Source organism: Serinus canaria, chromosome 19 (genome assembly GCF_022539315.1).
Source record: "Serinus canaria isolate serCan28SL12 chromosome 19, serCan2020, whole genome shotgun sequence".
Taxonomy (NCBI): domain Eukaryota; kingdom Metazoa; phylum Chordata; class Aves; order Passeriformes; family Fringillidae; genus Serinus; species Serinus canaria.
Genome location: NC_066332.1, coordinates 4,595,897 through 4,618,634, shown reverse-complemented (window position 1 = coordinate 4,618,634; position 22,738 = coordinate 4,595,897). Strand labels below are relative to the sequence as shown.

The window sequence follows — 22,738 nt, the reverse complement described above, 5'->3', positions numbered from 1 at the left end:
CCCATACTGATGGCAGTCCTTGGGGATGAGGGGGAACGTGACCAACCTGTGCATGGACAGGGAGTTGCTGGCTTTGGGGTGCTTCTGGGGGGCTTGTGGCAGCAGTGGGAGATGAGTTACACTGTCCCCATATGATGAGGCAGCAGGACAGGAGGGCACTAAAGTGCTCAATCGTGCCTGTGGCAGCACAGCCCAGGCTTCTTTTGCAGGTTGAGGGCAGCAGTATTTTGGATAGGGGGAGGACCAGAGTTTTCAGCTCTCCTGCTGCCCCTGGCTGGGGTTTGATGGAGGAGCCTCCCAGCAACTACTGGAGTGCATCAGGAGGCAAAGCCATGGCTCCAGGGCAGGTCCCAGCTCTCCCAGGTGTTAACATGCTCTACAGCCCCCAGGGCTTCCCAGGCTCTGCTGGTGCTGCTGACTGCCTTCCCTTGGCTTCTGCGGTGCCAAGCCATGGAGGAACTTGGCAGCTCCTGCGCTGAGCTGGGCAGGCATCCAGCCCTGCTCTCCCCACCCAGGGGTGCCAGCCCCAAGAATCCTTCCTGAGCTGGGCTGCTCAGCCTGAGGAAAAGGGCAGCAGCTGGATGTTGGCTCTGGAACAGGCAGAGCTGTCTGCTGGACACCAGGAGTTGAGAAGAAACCCCCAAAATGTCTTGGAGGGCAGCACCCCCGCATGCCACGGGGTGCACCTGTGCCACCTCACTGCCTGACACCCACAGAACCCAGCTGGTCCCCGGCCTCCAAGGGCTGTGGACGGGATGTGGGCTCTGCAACGCTCAGCCCCACTCCTGCCCCAGCCTCTCCTGCTGTCCCCGGGGATCCTGTGAGTGCCAGGCTGGCAGCGGGAGGTGCCAGGCGCCGCAGTGGCACTGGCAGGAGGAGCGGCACCTCCAGCCCGGAGCGTGATCAAACAACCAGAGCAAAGGCACGGGCCCAGGGCTCCGCCACCCCGGGAGACCACCCAGCAGCACAGCCGTTATCTGCCAGGGTGAGTGTTTACCAATAACGGGAACCAGCTTGCTGTTTTACTGCGAGCTTTATAAGGAGAAAAAGAAGGGCTGGGCTTGAGCAGCTCCGAGACGCTGGGACACAGGCCGGCCATTTGCTCAGCCTGCCTAAGCCCCAGCTCAGCTGGGATAAGCTATCTGCTCTGATTGTTTAACAATTCCTCCTCCTTGCTCCCTTCGAAATTCCCTCCAAATCTTGTTTAACACCCATCTGCTTTCTACCAGCCCCTGGTACCCCCAAATGCAGCACTGGGAGAAGTTTGCTGAGTGCTGTGGGCAGAAGGCTGGCAGGGAGGGAGCAGGGTGACAGGGGCTGAAGGAATGCCAGCAACGACTGGGATGAGACAGGGCAGGATGAAGTCCAGTCCCACGGCACAAGCTGACCAGCTCCAGACCACACAGACACTGAGGGCACGTGGGGCATAGAGAGAGGGAGCCAGCCTGGAAGGACAGACCACACCAGGGGAGAGGGGGAGCCCCCACCACAGCACTGGCCCTACTCACCGATCAGGGGCACCACCAGGATGAACTTCCTGCAGTCCAGCAGAGTGACCAAACTGCCGAGGTGGTCGATGAAACCATTGGTGTCTGGGACCAGAAAGACAGGTCTGATCTCCAGCTCCATCTGCCTCATTTGGCTCTGGTCTTTCAGCACGGCCTGGAGGAGAAGGAAGGACACATGGTGAGTAAGGAGGATGTCAGTCCTATGATCCATGGACCCTGAGAGCAGAAGATAAGCCTGGCTGGCACGTACAGATCCATGGGAAGGGGACTGGGAGGAGGCTGCATCCATCCCACCTGCACACCCCAAACATAGCTCTTGCAGGTCCAAAGTACACATGTGAACAGGATGGCAAAAGCCTCCAAGAAAACATTCTCCTAGAAAAACAGCCCTGTCCAGGCTTTGGGAGAACTGGCACTGGCCTTGAAAACTGAGGTATTTTGGGAATTGTCCTATTTGTGGGACTGGCAGCTGCCAGGATCATCTGCACTGGTGCCAAGGGGGAGGGAGGACAGTCATTCTGGGGCTTCACATGGAAACAGGTCAAGGTGACAAGAGACAAAACAAACCAGTTTGGGATGCCTAAGTCTTGCCAACAGCCTCCTAACACAGGGACCTCAAGCAGGCAGCCAGAGGTCTGTGGGGCAGGAATCCTTGGCTGAATATCTCCTTCACTGTCCTACCACCTCCTGCACATGCCTTGCCTTTTCCGACTCCATCCAGCTGGGAAGCCAGGTGGGTTCCAGCCGTGAAAACTCACAGCACTGTCCTTGGTCGAGCCCTTCACACCCACAGAGACCAGAGGTGCTCACACTCACAGGGGGAGGGTCTGCTGGGGCTTGCTGGCCGCCCTCTGGGCTGCACCTGGACCTCTGGCCCAAGTCAGCTGCCAAAACGGGACCCCAGAGCTCACGTATGACTTTCGAGGCTCTCGAAGGACTTGGGCTCTTCAGTAAGCCACAGGCTTAAAAAACTCAGGATGCTATTCTAGTGCTTCCTCTGCTTAAAAATAGCTTCCCTGGACTCGCTGATGTTTGTTGCCTCTAATAGGAACCGGTCACCCATGGAGCACAGCAGAGCTGCTGTGGAACACATTCACCATGCAAACCCTTCTGAGACCAGGCTTGGACCCACCAGATGTGCCCTGGGCACACATGGTGACCACCAACCCTGTCCTGCCCAATGGTATGGGGAGCTCCCCCTGCCCACAGTGAGGATCCCAACCCTCCCTCAGTCATGCCAAACCCTCGGAGGCGCACTGGAACAAGGAGCTGCATGGGCCAGCAGTGGCCATGGAAAGAAGTGGTTTTTAATTCATTTCCAAGTGTTGTCATCTGGCTTTAAATCAAGGCAGCTTGATGCTGCCACCTCCCACAAGTGTCTCCAGGCAAGGCAGCAAGCAGAACCTCACCACGTGACTCCCACCCTCCTTCTGGCAGTGCTGGTCCTGGGGATGTGGCTCCCACAAGCCCTTAGGGGAGGCAGGCAGAGCAGGGGGCATGTCAGGTCCTGTCTGCTGCACGCCAGTGGGAGGACATGCCATGCCCATCACACAGAGGACACACCAGTGTCCCCAGGCTGCAGCTCTGTACCATGTGCTAGATGCCATCCCTGCCTGTGCTCTGCCTTGGCACTCGCTGGTGGCACAGGAACTGCTACAATCAGGGACAACCTGGAACCAACTCCAGCATGGAGCTGCTGCTGCCCCCTCACCACAAAGGAGAACAGCAGCTGGGGTGTCTCCACAGGGTTTTGGGGTGTGGGAGGGGCTGTCTGTCCTTGGAGGCACTGGAGCCGGCTCCACCTGCCTTGGGGAGATAGAGAAGAGTCCCAGGGACCAATGCAGAGACTCAGAGAGTGGCAAGTCCCTTGTGGGGCTGCCATAGAGGTCAATGGCCCTGAAGTTGCAGGAAGTGGGGGTGAAACCACACAGTCCCCACTGAACAGTGACAGTCCTATAGGAACAAGAGCTGGTGGCAGGAGGGGACCCCCACCTGCACCCCAGTATGGTTCCTGAGCCTGTGACTCACCCCAGCCCGTGCAGGTGACCTCAGCAGTGTCAGCAGGACCTGCAGACCTGCTCACCTACCCCTGGGGCCGGGGGTGGCGGCAGGGAGGGCAGTACCCTCGTGTGTGGCATTTGCCCTGGCGGGCCGTACCCGGCCGATTCCTGGCAGCCTCCAGCAACGCCTGTGCCGGCCGTCACGTCCCATTCCGCTCTCCGGGCCGCCCGGTGAGAGAAGGACACAGGATGCGCCGGGAGTGAAAGAGCGAGGTCGGCGGGGAGCGTGCCAAGTCCCCGCGCACAGCTCCGGGCCGCTCGGGGAGCCAGAGGGAAACTCGCCTTTGCAGAGTTCAGAGGCCGGCAGCGAGATTTATTTTTGTTTGTGTGAGTAAAAGGCTGCAGAAGCCTCTGGCCAAGAGGTTTGGGGGAGAGAGGAGTGGCCTGTGATTCATGCGGACGCTGGCTGGCCCCACGCCAGAGATGAAAGGGAGCCCATGTGCGGCAGAACCGGGGAGGCCAGTTCTGCCTTAACCCTTCTGCCGGTCAGTGGGGCACGGTCCCGCGGGGAGGAAGGGGGGCATGCGGGTGTGGATCGGGATGTCCATGTTTGGGACTCGGCTTCTGTGCTTTTAGGGCTGCCAGAAGCGAGCTGCTGGTCCCACGGTGCCTCAGTGTCCCTAAAACAAGGAGAGGGTGATGGTGGCCTGTGTGTCCTGCTGGGAGGTGGGGTTTGGAAACCAGGGTGGATGGAACAGCAGAGGTACAGCCTCGCCCTGGCCCAAGTGTTTTGGGACAGCCGCATTTTAGCTTTGGCTTATTTGGGTTAAACAAATAGGCTCGGCTTGGCTCAACTCAGTGGCAGGGTGACCCCACAGTGCTGGATGTAGCAGTGGACCTCTGAGACCAGGGGCTTCTTGCCCTCTCCTGGGATGCCAGCTCCACTCCCCTCGCCTCCTGCACCCGCACGCTGCGGTGTCAGCGCTGCTGCCACCTGCAGCCCCCTCCCCATCCCTCTGTCCGGCCACGGGGGCTTCTCCCGGGAGCTGGGCCGGAGCCGGAGGTGGCTCCCCCGGCTGCCCCAGCTGGTGGCAGCACTGAGATCAGACACTCCTGCACACGCAGTCCCAAATTCCCAGCTCATCCATCAGCTGGGATCACCTGGGGAATTCCCCGGAAGCCGCTGCCCGGGTGAGGGCTCCCAGCGCGGGCAGGGGACGGGTCCCCCAAAAGCCAGGACTTTGTGCAGAGCGACAGAGGGGGCGAACTGAGCGTCTCCACCACCGGCACAGAAAAGGAGAAGGCTCCATGTGGACCCTGGAGCTCCGCACCCGGACCCCAGAACTCCTCTGCCCGCGGTGCCAGGATGGCAGAGAGGCCGATGAGACAAGCGACAGGTCACACGGGGTCACGCCGCTCAGCCGGGACGGAAGGGCCAGCACCATCCTGCCACCACCTCTGTCCCGCCACCACCCTCTCCCCAACCGCGGCCAAAGCCGGCGCCGCTGCCCCTTCCAACCCCGCGCTCTCCGCGGGGATCGGATTTTCCAGGGCCGAGAACAATGCCTCCTCCAAGCCTCTCTGCTCCAGGGCTTCCTCCTCCCAAGGCTCGTCCCCAGCGTCTTCCTCGGGAGTAAACGTGCCCCGTGCCTGGTAGCACACCGGGGCCGCCGCCGTGGCGGAGCCGCCGTGGGTGGGTGTGCGCCTTCCGCAGGCAGCAGGCACCCGCTCCAGGCAGGTGCTGTGCGTGTGCGCCCGCGGCATTGTTCCTGCGGGGAGGGAGAGCGTGAATGGGACACGGCTAAATTTAGCCACTTACTCACACTACCGCCACAAAGGAGCGGCTGCATCTTAAGGGGGCGGCCGTTCCGTGGGCTCAGAAGGGACAGGAGAGAGGCTATTTTGGGAAGACATGTCATAATTGGCCGCCCCGGTTGAGCTGCTTCTGTAATGCTGAGCAAAACAATAGCAGCATCCAGAGGAAGAGCCTGTTATGTTTCAGGTGGGATGTTTTCAACCGGTCAGGAAACTCGACCGCTCCCAGCGCGCAGCGGCGGCACAAAGGACAGGGGACGCTGAACAGCATGGACCAAGGGCTGGCCAAGCAGCAGGACATGCTGTGGCTTGGGGACAGCCCTGTCTGAGAGAGCTGCCTGCCCCAGCAGTGTTGCTGGCATCTCTTCTTGTCCACCTGCCTGCATGGTCTCTCCTCCCTCTAAACACCTGAGATGTGCCTGGTTTTTCACCTTGTGCTGATGCATCCCTGCTGTCAGCAGCTGTCACCAGCTCTGTCCCAGTGTGGGAATGTGGTGAGGGCAGTGGCAGGCTGGCAGTGGAGCCAGGGAGCTGCTTTGCATCTAGAGCTGACCAAGAACACAAGAAACCTGACCCTGCTCTGGTCTATCTTTCCTCTCAGAGCAATGTTTTTGGGGTCTGTGCTTGTGTAGGGGAATGGAGCTGAGCTGAGTCGCCTCTAAAGCTGGCGCTGACTAAGGGCCACCCCATTTGCCATTTATCCTGCTTGAATCTGTGCTTCCCCAGCAGCCCAAGCCACAGTCCTGCAGGGACGGGGACAGCAGTGAAGCTCAAATTCCCCTCAAGGTGTCAATCAGCAGCACAGCTGGGTTGCCAGAGATTGGGGAGCAGGGCAAAGGCAGGAAAACCTGCAGGGGAGAAGGCAGTGACTTGATCCATGAGAAGTACAACTCTGCAAGTCCCAGGAGAGGCCTTGACACCTCGCTCTCCTTGGGCACAGAAAGAAACCACACAGCCAAGAGATGAAGGCTTTGCACCCTGGGGGACTGCACACACCATCACAGATTCCACAGGAGGCAGCCACAGCACCTGGACCTGAGTCCCCACTGCTGTGTGGGGAGCTGAGTCTTGTGTGCTGAGCCAGGAGCCACATCTGCTGGACTCGGATGGAGCTGTGGCTTGTCCCCAGAAAAATGAAAGGGTGACTTGGAGAACAGCTGACATTCCCTAGGTGGGCAGTGAATGAGAGGCTGTAACAGGGAAGGGAAAAGGTCCCCATCTCCAATGAAACACTAAATCTGTTGGGAAGAGCGGAAAAGTCAAGGATCACAGGTTAAGAGGGAAAGTGGAGGGGGTGGATACTGATCTGGCTCCAACCTGGCCTCCCCCGGCAGCATTTTCCACCCGAGCTCCTCTGCTGCTCCAGCTGCGTGGTCAGTACCCGGGCAGGGAGAGCACTGGGGCAAGCACACATGTTCTGCTCCAGGCCATTCCCAGCCAGCTACGGCCTGGATGACTTTACTGAAGCCCCAAGGACTTCTCCTCCACCCCGCGCCTTCAGACTCCAAGTGCACCTCAGCTCTCAGCTGTGCAGCCCCTGAAGCTGCCCACACCCTCATTTTGACCTCTCTCTGCCTGCAAGCATCAGCCCCAGCACGGCTGAGGAGGAAGGGAGGAGCAGGCCGGGGGGAGCAAGCCCCTGACAGCATCAGGCAGCCCCCACTGTCCCTGCAGAATGGGCAGCGGCCATCCCGGGGGGCCCCGGCGCAGCTGCGGCGCTGCCCTCCCCGAACATGTGCAGTTCCTGTTTGCTGTGTCTGTGCAAGGCACTGGGAAGTGGGGAATTTACTTACACCTCCCGCTTAACAACCATGGGAGGCTGGAAGGCTTCAGGCCGCTTTAATTTACAGCCCATCTCTCCAATCTCTCACTCGTTTTGGTTGCTGCTTTCTTCCTCCTCGTATTAACGTGACCCAGGTACCTGCCAACAATAATGGACTCGCTTGTGGGGGCGGCCCCTCCCTCCCTCCCAGCTCACAAACTTCTACCTTCGCCTTGATATGGATTGCTCCGAATTCAAATGAAAAAAAAAAAAGGGGGAAAAAAAGGAGAAAAAAAGGCGAAATCTGCAAAGGTTGGGGTGGGTTTGGAAAAGCGAAGCGCAGTGGTTCTGGGCCCGGCGCCAGTAGCCCGAGGGTACACATGTGCAGGCTCTCCCAGTAGGGCCTTCAGCAGCCCTGTTTTACAACCACCTCGGCACACACTGCAGAGTTCACGCATATGGCCAGACAGATGTGTCTGGCTTACGTTCAAGGCTGGAAAATGAAGAATTATGGAAGTGAAGGGCCCTGGGCATTAGAGAGGGCGGAGGTGAGGGGGAGGGGAGCCAGGGAGAATTTTTCCTCTGCTGAGAAATCCTCATCTGGGCCATGAGGCTGGAGGAAGAGGGGTTGCGAGCGAGGAGGCAGCCAACAGCCATCCATGCATGTGAGACTGCTCTTAAAGCAACAGGGTGCATCTGCTCCCAGTTCAACCAGTTTACTTCACCAGCTCCCACCGGGAAACACGCTCTCATCAGGCCAGGGCCAGGCCAGAATCACCTGCATCCCGTCTGTTTGTCCCCATAACGATGGTAACTGGCAATGTTCTGGCTGCTGCAGCCTTTCACAGACTATTTTTCCGCCGCTGGCTCCTGCATGAACTCTGCTGTTCACGTCCCACCCTCTCCCTTGTCTGCCTGTGCCCCGTTGCACAGGAAGGCTGATTTCTCACCAAATCTGGCTGTCACAGAGCCTCTGCCCTGGGTGGGGGCACAGCTCACTGGCACACACGCAGAGAAGCCGCTGTCCTGGGGCACAGCTCTCTGCCTGGCACACACTGCACTACAGCCAGCAGCCAAAGCACTGCCCTGCCACTCCTGGGTGTGCTGGCAGCTCATAGGGAAGCTGCGTCTGGCTTCAAGTGGGTCCCCAAAACTTTCATTTCTGTGAGGGCAGAAACCCTCATTTCTTACCCAGGGTGGTGACAGCAAGCCAGATTTGGACCTTCCAAAGGGCCAAAACTGTTTGCTGCTGAGTTTCACAGAGGCAGCACGTGGCATTACACCCAGGAAGGTTATGGTGCCATGGGACATCCCAAGAGGCCTTTGAAGCATGGTAGGAAAACAGCTGTGCACCACTGGCACAGCAAGGTGGGACCAGCCCATCCTACCTGAATCTTGTCTTGACGGCGCTGCTGCTCAGCGACTTTCCTGGCCAGTGCTTGCTTTTTGGCTCTGAGCTCCTTGATGTCCATCTCTCCTCCACTGCCTTCAGTCTCAGAGTCATCTTCAAAGGCCTCAATCCTCACATCATCCTCCTTCTTCCAGGAAATGCAGAAAGAGAGAAAAGAACAGGAGGGCAGTCACTGTAAGGGATGCTGGTGGCAGGGATCATTCTCGTCCTGCTCTTCCTTTTCCAGCAGACAAACCCCTGTCAGGCAGTGCATCACCCCTTGCTGATGGGTGACTGACTATTTCTAAACATCCAAAAGAAGCCAAATAAATAGTAAACCTTCAGGAAATGACAAGGTGAGACAGGAGATAATGGGCAGGAAAGGCAGCGACCAGGCTGGGCAGGGGCAGCCCAGCTTTATGCTCTGTTCTAAAATCACACCCTCTTCCTCACCTTGGGAAACTCTTCCCACAGCCTTGGGTGAGTCACTGATGTTTTATTGCCTCCAGTTCTGTGAAATCATGGTATTTCCCTGTCTCTCTGCTTTGCCTGGCAGCTCAGGCTACACATCCCTGTTCAGGCTGCTTCTTCCAACCTCCCTACACTAGGGCAGTACAAGGCTGCTCTAACACTGCTGCCTCATCCCACAGGGCACACAGGCTGCTCATCCTGACAGGAACCACAGATCCATCCACTAACTCAGGTGCCCTTCTCCATTCTGACCTCTGAGTAGGCCAGTGAGATTCCAGCACCCACCCCAAAATTTCCAGCTGGTTTGGAACAGATGTTGCAGAAGGAGATGCTCAAAATCTTGGTTTTAAAGCTGCACATGATGGAGCATCCACTGTGTCTCAAGGTCACTCATTTTAACAGTTAATGACTTCCTCTGTTAACATTTCCACCCTACTTCTAGTCAGCCTTTGCCATGCTCCTGCTGTCCAGGAACCTTGTCTTTGCTGAATTCAAGGGTCCCTGGTTCTCCAACCTCCTGCCCACACCAGCACATCTGGACCATACTGCATCTTCTTCCTCTCCTAGAGACCCTTCCCCACCAGTTCTGCAGACCATTCCCAGAATGCCTGCACTGCCTGAACTGGAGACCCCAGAAGGAGCCGTGCTGTTCCTGCCTTAGGTGGAGGCCACACTGGCCTTTCCCCACGTACCCAAATCTCTGGGATACAAGAGGGTGGGAGATGGTGGCTGGTGTCTAACTGGCCATCACTCGCAACCACCTTCTGCCCAAGCTCTGCTGCTCTCCCCAGTCATTCCACACCCAAATGGGAGCCCACAAGTGCCTGTTCCTAAACATGTGTCCCACATGTGCTGCCCAGGAGCCCAACTCTCCACTGCTGCCTGCAGACCCCTCACCTCATGCAGCCAGCCTTGCTCCCCAGTGACCATGGCTGGCCATGCCACTACCCATCCTCCCTTCTCTGCACAAAACCCAAGGGTTGTGATGGGGCTGGGGAGAATTTCCAGATGGCATCTGGCCAGAAAAACCTGCTCTGTGCCCCTGGAGGGCTGCAGGAGCCAGGTCCTGCACAGAGGGATAAGAGCAGGGCTCCACTCCCTGCCCTGTGCAGCCTGCCATGACACGTGTCAGCAGAAGGGACTCGTGGTCTTAATTTAGAACAACCCCAGTGCTGCACAGTCGTGCACTCAATCATTTCACCCAGGCCACAGAACCACCTTCTCCTCTCTCCCTGTGACCTTTTAGCCATGGGAACGAGGAAGATGGGAGCCCTCAGGCTCACTTCCCTCTGCTGGGACAGCCTGGACCACAGGGGATGGGGGGATGCTGCCAGAGGGAGAGTGTCACACCAGGGCCTCAGGGACAATCCTCTGTCTGATGCAGATCTGCTGGGGGGGGTCAGGACCTGCTTGCCCCACAGTGCTGGTCATCACTCTGGTGAGCTGCAAGCTGCCTTGAGATCAGAGCCCAAGAGGGAAGCTCCAGGGTTGCACAACGAGCTCATGGAGCGATTCCCACAGCTGAGCAGAGACTGTGGGGACAGGGCAGGAGGGAGCTATCCTGGTACTGTGCTTGCTCACAGCAGGAACTGGAGGGACTGAGCCAACACAAGAAGCCTTCTGAAGAACAGGACCATCCCTGTCATGACACTGGGAAGAACCTAAACAATCCCCACATCCCACATGCCAGCTTGAAAACCTCCAGCACCTTCTCCAGAACAGGACAAAGATCCAGGTCTCCCACCTCACAGAGACAACTCTTGCCTGGGGATTTGCTGTCCCCTGCTCAGCTGGGACAAGGAGAGTGCTGAGTACAGCACTGCTCTGGGCTTCTCTGAGCTTTCTGACTTTCAGTTCCCATGAGACAGAGAGGAGGTGCTGTCCCTGCTCAGGGTGACATCCCTGTGGCTCTGAGTGCCCGGTCCCAGCACAGGGAGGGGAGCCAGAGTGAGCCTGGGCAGCACCAGGCCACCCAGCCTCCCGTTCCCAACGCCTCTGCTCCTCTCTCCTGTTTCCCTGGCCTTTCCAACTGCAAGATTAAACAGAAGAAAGGAGTCAACCTGCAGAGCAGCTGGCAGGGCCCTTAAACACACACACGGAGCCTGGAGTGAAGCAAGGCCTACAGGAACAAGCAAGGGCAGAAAAACAAGAGTTGAATTCCTTAATCACATCAGGATGTGAGAGGCAGGGGAGGGACGGGGCGCCAATGTCAGCTCTTCCTGTACGTGTGCTGGAGGCTGGAGCTCAGGCCTCTGCTCAACGAGCTCCACGGCTATAAACTTGATCCTGAAGCTGAACCCTGACACCCCCTCGCCCACCTCCTCTCCCGGGGCCGTGGTGCTGCACGTTATTAAAGCTGCCCCCACCCTGGGTATGAAAAAAGCAGCATCTGGAACTCATAGCGGCGCGCGAGATAGAGGCGGGCGGGCCGGGCTGGCAGGAAAGGGCACGAGCGAAGCACACTCAGGAGACAAGGGCTGTGCACCACTTGCCCCCCCTGCCTCCCCCCATAAAATGCACACGCAGCTAGGCCAGCTATAAATAGCGGGAGCTGCAGGGCAGGCAGAGGCTGGGCCCCACAGGGGTGATTCTTCCTTCACCGAGGCGCGCTCTTCCCGCACGGTACCTGATCTTCCAGTTGTTTTCCCTCTTGGCTTCCCATTTCCTTTCCCATGGCGTCTGGGACGGGTGCCACTGACACATATTTTCCACCCTTGAATGCCAGCAAAGGCTCTTCTTGTCCACAAAGGGCTTCCAGGAAATACTTCAGAACTGTGACCCTCTTGCAGTCGGCTGCAATAACCTACGGGGTGAGGACGAGGGGGTTGGGGAGAGGGAAAGGAAAACAAAGTCAGTGCAAAGGGGAGCAGATGAGTAACGACCAGGGGGAAATGTTGGGGATAGAAGACCCAGTGGGATGTAGGCAGCACCACAGGGATGTGAGGGGTGCCCCTCTTCTAAACATGGCTGGAAGGGGTTTGCCTTGCTTTGTAGTCCCTAGGGAAAAGGAGGCAGGCAAAGTCAGGACATTCAGCACCGATCCTGTCCTGCTTCCTCTGAGCACTCCAGGGCTGCAGGACTCCCAGGGCACAGCCAGCCCCCCTGCCCAGTCCCAGCACATGGAGGAAAATCCTGCTGAACCATGAGAGATCAATGATGTGGCCTATCCCTCTGCTTCCTTTTGGCTTCGTTGCTGGATTTCCCCCCTAAAAGCTGTGGAGGGATGCAGGTGTGAGAGTGAGAGGGTGGGGGCATTTGTGAAAACCTGAGCCCCATCTCACCTCCAGCCCGACCCCGTCCCACAGGCCCATCTCACAGACCAACTGGGGAGCCCTGCTGGGGAGGCTGGGACGGATCTGGCCTGAAGGAAACTCAATAGCTTGGGTAATTATCCAATTTATGAGGCTCTCAAATGGAGTTTCCAGAGCACGGGAGCCTGGTGCCTCCGCAGCCCTGTCCCAGGCGGCACAGTCTCAGCCGGCACCTCTGCCACGCCTGGCCTTGGCTCAGCCCTTGTCCCCTTGCAGCAGGGCTCTGCACCTGCACAGCTCTCCCCTGGTGCTTCCTGCTGACTGGTGTCACCCCCAGGGAGCTGCAGATTTATAGGGAGAAAGTCAGCAAAGGAGATTAAAAGTGCTACACGCTACGGACACAAAGTCTGTGCTGACGCCTGAGTTTCCCCTGCCCCCAAACCACCCTGGGTTTGCTGTGCTCATAGACCAAAGCAGTCTCAGAGAACCCCATCCCAAAAGGGTCTCTGCAGGCTGCCAGGACTGGGATTCTGAAGCTGGGGAGAGGGCCAGGTGCCTCACAGCCAGGGACACACACCATGTGATGCCAGGCCTGGTGCTGGTACGGAGGACATCAGCTTGTCCCCGATGGGGCTGTGCCTTGGTGAGCCAGGGCTGGCAGTGGCACTGGCCTCGCTGCACCAGGCTGCCGTGAGAGGAAACTTCTGCTCTTCCACAGCACTGCCAGTTTCCTCTCTGAGGCTAATTTTAACCAGCGTGTCTCTGCCGTGCGTGTCAAAAAACCTGACCCTCCTCTGACCTCCAACCTTCCACCTCGGCTACTGCCGGAGCGAGGCACCCTCGTGCACCTGGGGCTGCCTCTGCTGGTAGGTGCCCCCTGAAATCCTCCTGTCCCCCTGGACCTGCATGGCAGGAGAAGCCCTGTCCTCCCCACAGAGGCAGCTGCTGCTGCAGGGAGGTGATGTGAGCAGGGTGATCACAGGAATTAGTATTTTGAGGACCAACAGATTCATAACCACTGATTCTGCAGCTATAAAATGTGCCCTATGGTGCTGAGGTGAGCAAAGGACAAGGTGACACCAGCTCAGCAGCTCCAGGAGCTGCTGGGGACCCTCTTTCCCAGGACAGCCTTTTACTGCTTGTGACATCCAGCCAGGAGCAATCCCTGCAAGTGTCACCACAGGAACATTCCCAACCTCCTGGCCCTCCTTTAGGAATGATTGTGTGCAGGGGAAAGTCCAAAGGAAAGAGAACATGAGCGAAGTGGGAATGGCTGTCATGGGAAACATCCCTCCTGAGAGTTCCTGAGAGCTCTGAGCTGCAGCTGAGGGAAGTGGTGGAAACCTCACCACTGGCTTCACCCCCAGCTCCATGGGCTAATGCCATGGAGACCCAGCCTGACTCACACGGGGTAACTTCTGCCGAGGGATTTTCCAGTCTGGGTATCTGCAGTTCTGTTGTGCCCAGGCTGCTGGGCAAGCAGAGTGCCTACCACCACCAGCCACATGCCAGAGGATGCCAGGATGTGGCCAAGAACAGCAGGAGTGGGGAAGGGGATGCAGGGACTGCCTGTACAGGTGGGGAAGAGATGGGTGCCCTATCCTGACCCCATTCCTGAGGGATTTCTCAAGACACCTCTAGAAATAAAAGTGACATCCATGAGATTTTCAGGAGGGGCTGAGTGCTGGCACAGCTGCAGTGCAGCCATTGCTCCACAAAGGCTTAAATCTGAGCCTCTTGGATCAGGAATGATTAGGCAAAATGCAGAAGAGCTCTCTTCACCCTTGGCTGAGGCTGGGGACAAGGGCAGGTGGGATCACTCCTTCCTCCCCTAAAGAAGAAACCAGTAGGAAACACCAGATTTCCTGCCAAGCCAGCACAGCACAGCACATGCTTAAATCCAGCTCATCTGCTGGGGGGAAAAGAGCCCAACCAAAAGGCCCATGACATAATGCCACAGCAACTCGTCTCATGAACACATTTTTCCAGCCCACATGAATGAAAAACAGGGAAGGAGCAAATGCTCTGCACATCCCCGTCACGTGCAGCCCTGCCCGGGGAGGACGCGGCAGAGCCCCGGGCTGCCGGCAGCCAGGCTGGGAAAGAAGTGACCCGTGACTGGCACCCAGGGCTCTCTGGAAGGGCGGACAGGGACCTTGCGTGCCGCCGAGCAACCCGCCTGGGGCAGAAACTTCCTGTTTCAGGGTGGAAATGTGAGAGGCAGTGCCGGGATAACCACGACGGTGCTCCTGGTGCACGTGGCAATGCCAGCGGGGCGTGGCGGGGACACCGGGAGCTGTGCCCGACCTTCCTGAAGGAATGGCAGAGTGAAATGACACGGTGGGGATGTTTCTGGTGATGTGGCAGCACACACCTCAGCCCCAGTGGGGAATAGAGCCCTTCCCCCTCTGTGCAGTGTGACAGCAGGAACCGAAAGCCTGGCTCCGAGTCACTGCTGGGTATGAAAATAGGCCTGACACGAACGCAGCCGCTCTCAAAGGAAAACCGAAAACGAGAATTGCTGAAGTGGTCTGGTGCCCCCGTCCGTGACCCGGGCTCAGTTCCCCAGAGCCACCCCAGAGCCCCTGGCCACCGCGGTGCCTCTCGGGGACACGTGGCTGCAGGCCAGGCGTGGGACTGAGGCGGCTTCGGCTGCAGCAGCCCTGATTGCCATCGGGGCTGGAGGGGAGACGTTCCCAATCTCCTGCTCCATCAGACAGGCACACCACCAGCTCCAGCACCAGCCACCCACTGGGGGCTGGCGGCTGCTTGGCCACACTGCCGAGGCTCATTAGCCAACTGCTAATTCATGGGTCACACATTAACATACTGATCATTGAGTAAGACACAGCGGGACACACATTAACACACACTAACTGCCTGTTGAGACCCACAGGGCTGCAGCATTAACTGAACCAGCTGTTGTGTTTTCAAAGCCACTCTACAGTGCCAGTGCCACCAGGACCTCACGAGTGTCACCTCCTGCCAGCAGTCAGTGAGATTCCCACTCAAACCAGGGCTTCCCAGATCTAATGAAGCTGATCCCCTCTATGGTCTCAGCTGCATTTCCCCTCACTGATAAAACAGGCAGAAGGGAAAAGCTTCCCTGAGCACTGCGGAGTGCACAGGACTCCACACCACAGCACCACATGTCTTCCAGAAGATTTAAGGGGAGGGAAGGGCTTGCTCTGCGAGCTGTGAGCTCTGTGCCTGAGGGGACACCTGCACCTGGTGCTGGTGACACCACCAGAAACCAGCCCGGCTCTCGCTTTGGGTCAGAGCAGCGCCCGGAGCCGGCGGGGCCGCGCCTCTGCCCCCGGGCCGGCCCCGCCGCTCCGCACGCCGCTCTCCCGCAGCTCCCAAAATCGCTGTCACACCCTCCGCCGCCTTCAATCAACTTTTACAACTTGTTAATTTTACACAGCGTCCTAAAGAGCAAACAACTGGGAGGCAGGAATGCAGATTCCTTCAGCTAGTCCAAAGAGCCTCCGGCAGCCCAGCCAGCTGGCCAGGGGAGCCCTGCTCAGCCGCGGGGACCTGCCACATCCCGGGGGGACATGGCCTGGAGGGAGCTGCCCCATGCCCTCTGGCAATGCCCCCCTGCTGCCGAAGGTGTGTGCGGGGATCCGGCAGCTTCTCCCTCGGCAAAACCCGCGAGTCCACAAGGAAACAGGAGGCAGCAGCTCTGGAGAAGCGATTGCTCAGAGGACAGGCTGCCATTGCCGGCTCTGCATTCCTGTGAGCGAGGGGGAGACACCAGCACATCCTGACAGCTGGATTCAGAAGGGGAAAAGGACATGAGAAGTTTGAGTCATAGCATGGAGAGATCCCATCCCAAATTGGGAGATGGGAACGGGATAGGACAGGGACTCAGAGCCAAGCTCCAGCACGATCCAGAGTGGGGATAACACTGGTTTTGCCACATCATTTTAAACATGTCTTAGCTGAAGTAGCTGAACGATGCTGAGACCAAGTGAGCCCCAAACAATCTAAACCACGCAGCGACTGCCCTGCCCAGCTGAAATGTTTGCACTGACCCTGCAAAACATCCAGGCAGGCCATGGCTCAGTGCCTCCCTGTGCCCTGGGCTGCCTCCTCCCTTCTCTGGGGAGCCAGCTGGGAGGAGGAGCACAAAGGAAAGCGCCTGCCTCCTTTGGTCTCATCCCTTCTGTGTTTTAATCTCACAGGCTAGCACAGAAGCTGGGCTGGGTTCAACCCTGGACTCATCACAGCCCAACTCCCCTGGGCTCGTTCCCCACCCAAGGAGCCCCCTGCTCTGCCCAGCCCCAAACACAGCTTGGAGGGGTTTGGTTCCTGGGTAGGGAGGCCCAAGGTGTCCATCCCAGCTGGGCAGAGGCACTCACAGCTGGGTGTAACCCTGGTTTCGGCAGCTGAGAGCTGCCTCCAGGCACAGGTCTCTCAGAGAAACTTTTAATTTCAACTAACCCCACAAGCAGGCTCGGGGGACGTGGTTCCCATGTGCCTGCAATGCTGTGTGTGACCTGAGAGAGCAACTATGGCTGCAACAGGGACCAAACCAAGGCACCTCTGGCTTGGATGGATCTCACTGCTGGATCCTGCGCACCAACCAGAGAGCACAGCTGGGGAAAGGATCTGCCACATCCATGCCAGATGTTCCATCACAGAGAGGAGCATGAGAAAACACCCAAGGAAGACAGAGAAATCCAGAAGAACCATTCCAGTTGCTCTTCCCCGTGGCCACAGCTGGAGAACCACTCTCCAAAAAGAGAATGTGGCCATGTCTTATCCCAAACTCTCTCCCAGCATGCTGAGCCTCACTCAGGCACAGCTCCAGCCTCTGCACTGGGGCACACAGTCTCAGACGAGTCATCACAGCAGATGTGCTCTGGCCTGGCAAACACCTCTCTCTTTCCAGCTTTAAAGGCCACACAGCTCAGCCAGGACTGGCCTTTAAAGCTGGAAAGCAGCATGGAAAGGGAGCCAGCTGCCCACCATCCCCAGGGCTTGCTGGGCTCACCTCATCCAATGCAGTGATGCAGAGAATACACATGGGTGACATAAAGGTGCAAAGTGATGGATCTGAGCTGAGTCACCCAGTTTTTGGGGTCAGAGACCAGAGCCCTGAGTAGCCTGCACAGATTACTGCCAAGGTTCTGCTACCTGTCACTGCTGGCAGCTGCAGGACATCAGGGTGACACTCAGTGACATGGGGGAAGCTGTGAGCAGCTCTGGGGCTTGGAGCCAAAATACCTCTGAGGGTCCTGCAGGAACCTTTAGCTAATTTTGTGGAAGAGTCACACCAAAGCCAAAGCAGATGTTCCAGATGAAAAACCAGATCCACCTAAAGTTCCTGTGCCCAGGATGGCCTGGAGAGCTGACACAGCCCAGCCCAGGACCAACTCCTTCCCTGGAACTACAGAGCCTGGAGAGGAAAGTTCCTGCTGGATTCCAAACCAAGCTTTTGGCTTTCACTGTTGCTTGGAAAGACTTGCCCTAATGTCTTACTCACCTGTTAAATGTGCTAAAGAACTTCATTGTCAGATCCAGGGAGCAGCAGCATTTGCAGCACGGAGCAGTTGGCTCCAGGCAGCATCTGACACCTCCTAGGCAGGAGGTGGCTCTTCAGCTTGTTTAATTTTACCCCCACCAGAGCAGTCCCAGAGAAGATGATGGGATACAGGAAGCTTCCAGTGAGTAATGGGGATGTTTCATCTGGTTTGTGAGTGTCTGATTCTCCTCGTGGCCTCAGGCATTGGTGCCAATAGCTCAGCAGAGGCTGTGGGCTCCTCCACAGAGCAAAATGGTGCCTCCAGTAAGACACTGCAGGAATTTTTGCAGGAATTTTCACTGGAGAAAGAATTTGCTTCCACCCACCATGGCCACATGTGCTGATCCCCACAGCAGTGACATATCCAGGGCATTTCTGCTCTTCAAGGTGAAGCCTTGAGCACAGGACCACATATTTAAATTGTCTGTCATGTGAACGAGGGGCTGAAAAATCACAGCTGGGAAAGAGACAGAGGACTCCTGGAGAAACAGTGACTCACACACAGGGACTCCCTGTTACAGCCACCTCAGTGCCTTCCTGTCTCCCAGCCCAGCTCCCAGCACATCCCCAAACTTCCCAAGGAAAGAAAGAGAAAAAGTCAGGCCACGAGTAAAGCCAAGTCCAAAGGAGCTCGCTCTGCTCCTCCCTTACAAATCCTACTGGAACACAAACCAGGGAAGACAAATCCCTGAAATCCTGCCCCTAACCCATGATCCCAGGCTGGGGAAGGAGGAAGGCAAGCTCCTTATCCTCAGCAAAGCCAACATGGCACCACTGACAGCTTTCACAGGGCATGGGCTGCTCTCCCTGCCACAGGAGCCTCCAGTCTTTTCCTTTTCGGGGACTGGGGGAATTTATTTCCTCTGCCATTTCGGAGGATGCCTGCCTTGCCAGAGATTGTTTTGCAGAGTTCAGACAGATAAGAAAGTGGTTAGCAGGCTCTTTGGTGGAGGAAGGGAGGATTGCTTAGTAAGGGAAAGGCGACTGCTCTGCTCTCAGCAGCCGCACGCTGCCCTTCCTCTGAGGCCACCACTCCAGAGGACGCTGGCGTTGGGGACAAGGCAGGGCCACCACCACACCTCTCCACCCCAGGGGTTTTTTGGGTGCATCTGCTTGTGGGGCCACACTGGTGACCAGAGACCGTGTTGCTGTGCCAGGACTGGGATCTGTCTCTGCTGCAATTTGGGAAATGCGGCTGATGAATGTTCAATCCAACATCTCGATTGCAAATCTCAGGGCACTCTTGCGACAGTGCCCTGAGACAGAGCCCTTTCTGCAGGACATGTGGAGGGGAAAAAAAGGGCAGGAGCCCAGTCCAGGCTGCCCCATGCTGTGGGGACACTGCTGTGGTTATCTGGCACCCTCCCTGTTCCGGAATGTGTCTCTGGAGCAGCGGCAGGAGGGAGCTGGCCCTGCTGGGGGCTCACAAGGAGGAAACCCTGAAGATTCACCAGCAGCACAAACTATTTCTCAAGGATTGCCCATGGAGACAATGAGAAACTGCCCCAGGATTTCACCCACTGAGTAACTCAGAGATTCCTGTCCCACAGGACAAGGCACCAGTGTCACAGAGTGCTGTGGCAGTGGGAAGTTGGGTGGTGGAAGGAAAAGCCTGACAGCACAGGAACGGGGAAGCAGGGCTGGCAATCTATAGTATAAAAATAGCATAAAGGTGCAAACCAGAACTCACCCTGACAGCCCCCACCTGCCCAGCCTGCACCATCTGCCCTTCCTGTGTCACCTCTGCTTCAGGCAGAGAGGCAAGAGCTGGAATATTCTGCCTGGTCCTGGCAAAGCTGGCTGGGAAGCCATTTCTGTGAGTTTACACAGCTTATACGTTCTCCATGCAGTTCCTGGCTGCCTTCCATTGCAGATGAGAGTTTTATGTCGAATTTTAAGTTTGACCACAAATATTTAAACTTCCTTGGACCACAAATGCTGTATCTTCTTTGTGGTTTAGTTGGCACCAAATGAGTATTTACAGATCCCTATATGTCTGTCTGTCATTTAAATATCTCACGGAGGTGCCAAAGGCTCCAAAGCAGAGGGGCTCCTCCAGCAGACCCCTGATTTCCCCCTCTCTACCCTTCCTTACCCAGCACAGGCAAGGGAGAGGTGCAAGCACTGGCCAAGCCCTTGCAGAGGGCACAGCTGCTCTGGCCTGAGCATTTCATACTTGCACTCTATTAAGTTTTCTTTCCAGAGAATGTCATCTGAGATCCCACCGTAACTTCCACAGTTCCCTGCCCTGGTGGATACTTGAACTGGGATGAAAGCATTTGGAATTTTCTCCTCTTCTTTTAGGAAACTGAGTCTACAGGAGACTGTTTTAATGAGAACCACTAAAACCTCCTAAAGCAGCAAAGCTCCCACCTGGCCACTGCTCGCAGCCTCCCCAGAGGGTTTTCACTTCCTCAAACACCAGCAATTCTCAGCGGGTGATAATCCCAACCTGCTGAACTGGGACCCCTCTCTAGCTAAACTGGTCAGAGTGGTTAGTGCCAGTGGCACAACGGTATTGAATTCAGGCAGGGCTGTTTGGCCAGGAAAATGCAGCCAAAGAAATACCACAAAAGATCCCTCCTAAGCCTTCAGTGCCAAAGGAATGTGGTGTTGCTCTTACGTGGAGCTGGATGTGGAGCAGAGAGCTGAGGGTCCTTGAGCTGACACCCAGCAACAGCCCAAAATCCGAGTTAAAGTGCATGAGCTGGCTTGAGTCAAGGTGTGTATTTAATTTCCTTCAGACTTTTCAGTCTAGGACACAAACTGGATGCTCATCCCACCAGTTTTAGGGGAACTTTAGAACACAGAGATGCTGCTTTTCCCATCCCAGGGATCCACAGCACCGGCCGGCTGTGGCAGCACTCGGGGAGCTCTCCCACAACTCCCACCACCCCCTGGGGGACACAAAACAACAGTGTGCCCAGGGCAAAAGCTCCAGTGATGGCTGCCCACATCAGAGGAAACAGATACCTGAGTCAGAGCCATGGGATGAGAAACCTCTGCTCCACAAACCAGAAGCCAGACGGAGAAACGTCAATGCCGAGCTGTGCTGGTGCTGCTCGCACGCCTCACCAGCCCTGGATGCTGCTGGGAAGCTCAGGGCACTCTGCCTCTCCTCAGCTTTGGAAGGAGAAGGAGAAGCAGCTTTGCTTTGAACTAACAAAGCCCTGGTGAAAGGGCAGCTCACGGGGCTGCCATGTGCAGGGAGGAGCTCCTCCGACTGCCGGCTGCTCCGTCAGGGCCAGCGTTGAATTCCCTTGAAAACAGAGGGTGGGGATACAGCAGGCAGTGGAATAACACCAGAAAAATGCCACCACAGCTTGGCTGGCTGGGCCACCACAGCCCCAGAGATATTACCAACACTGGCATTTCCCCCCTGCCGCAAGAACCGCGCTGGCAGCACGCTCCGGGCTCGGGGCAGGGCGGGAAGCAGCTCGCACCATTTCCAGCAGCCACTTCGGGGAGGGACAAACGCTCTGTTTTGCTTTACAGTGAAATGCTGCCACTTAGGGGACTCCCGATGACGTTCTTGTGCCTGAGAGCCCATGTCCTCTTCCAGGAGGGGCTGCTCCAAGCAGGACACGCTCCCTTAGCCTAGCAGAGAGGTGATTTTCAGCACTGGCCGTGAGCTCTGGCCCATGCAGATCCTGCTCTGTTTTAAGGAAGCAGCAAGCACAGCTCTGCTACTTATACCCAATACTCAGCTTTTCTGGCAAATGATTAATGGCCTGAGTCTTGCAGTTGCTCGCTTCCAGCTGGGCCAAGAACTGCAAACACACCTAGGGAAGGGAAGGAGGGATTGGAACGTTGGCTCGGTGGGGAAAGGAAAGCTATTCGCTGTGTCTTTGTTTTCAGGAGAGCTCCTCCTCTCGGGAGTGGGATGCTGAGTGCAGAGCAGGGCCCCTGCCCTGAAACGGAGGAGCTGAAGCAGAACAATAGGGTGGGGACTCTGGATGAGCCCTGACAAGTGGGGTGGGCTGGAGCAGGGGCACCAATCCATACTTTTGACTTCATTCACACTTACAGCTGCATTAGAGACATTTCCTGAAAGCACAGTAGGAAGAGAGGGGTATTCACTCACTCCACCCTCCATCTAACACCGTCCTCGCGATCCAGCCGTGCACCCAGAGCCAATTCTGTCCTCTGGCAGAGCTGCAGGCCAGACATTACAAGTGCTGGTGTGAGCAGCACAGGTCCCCACCCGATGAGCAGCAAGCAGACTTGGAGCACAAAGGAGGGGTGCAGCAGCCAGCAAAAAATAAAAAAAAAAAAACTCAACACAGGGAAATGCAGAGCATTGTCCAAGGTGGAGAAGGTGTCAAAAAGTGGGATCTGAGTGTTTGGCTTCAGGACAAGGATGGTGCAGCCCCTTGGTGACATCAGGTGAAAGGAGGCAGGTTGTCCTGCAAAGGGGGGCAGCGACAGCCACGCTGCACAGGGGGCTTGGGGTAGGAGCTGAGCCACAGGGGCTAGCACACGTCATCCCCTGGCCGTGCCAGGAGCTGCAGCAGGAGCAGGGGATGAGCCCTGTGCCATGAGCTGCAGCAGGAGCAAGGGACAAGCCCTGTGCCAGGAGCTGCAGCAGGAGCAGAGGATGAGCCCTGTGCCATGAGCTGCAGCAGGAGCAGGGGACGAGCCCTGTGCCTGACTCACCCAGCTCGGGAGCCTGCGCGGCCCCGGCGCATCAGCAGCCTGCATGTGCAGCCTGAAAAACAACTTTTTTTCCCCTCTTTCTAAAAAACAAAAAGCCAGACGCCCTCTTGCAGATCTGGAGTTACTCAGGCTGACTCACAGCAAGGCTCTCCTGGCTCTGCTGGCAGTGCCTGAATGTACCTGGAGTGGGCTGAGCAGGCTGTACTGGTGGTACCCATGGCGTCACACACCTGGAGCTGTGGCACTTCCCTGACTGCTGTGACAACAGCCTGCTGCAGGCAAGCTAATTATTTTCAGCTTCAAACTTCAACCATTTTTGGTGAATCCCAGAATGAAAAAAAAAAAAAAACAACCA

General features: G+C 57.0%; 1 protein-coding gene across 5 annotated transcripts in view; it reads right to left on the bottom strand.

The window, feature by feature from the left end:
- The window catches only part of SMG6 (SMG6 nonsense mediated mRNA decay factor), a 106,474-nt gene that overhangs the window by 5,789 nt on the left and 77,947 nt on the right, over nucleotides 1-22,738 (bottom strand). For 3 of the 5 annotated variants that reach the window (XM_050981975.1, XM_050981973.1, XM_050981971.1), the window contains exons 14-16: nucleotides 11,573-11,749; nucleotides 8,474-8,623; nucleotides 1,509-1,662 (exon numbers count right to left, since the gene is read on the bottom strand). In XM_050981975.1, the coding sequence (XP_050837932.1) occupies nucleotides 1,509-1,662; nucleotides 8,474-8,623; nucleotides 11,573-11,749 (481 nt within the window). The remainder of the gene's footprint in view (nucleotides 1-1,508; nucleotides 1,663-8,473; nucleotides 8,624-11,572; nucleotides 11,750-22,738) is intronic. The other 2 variants (XM_050981974.1, XM_050981972.1) reach the window with 1 other exon arrangement.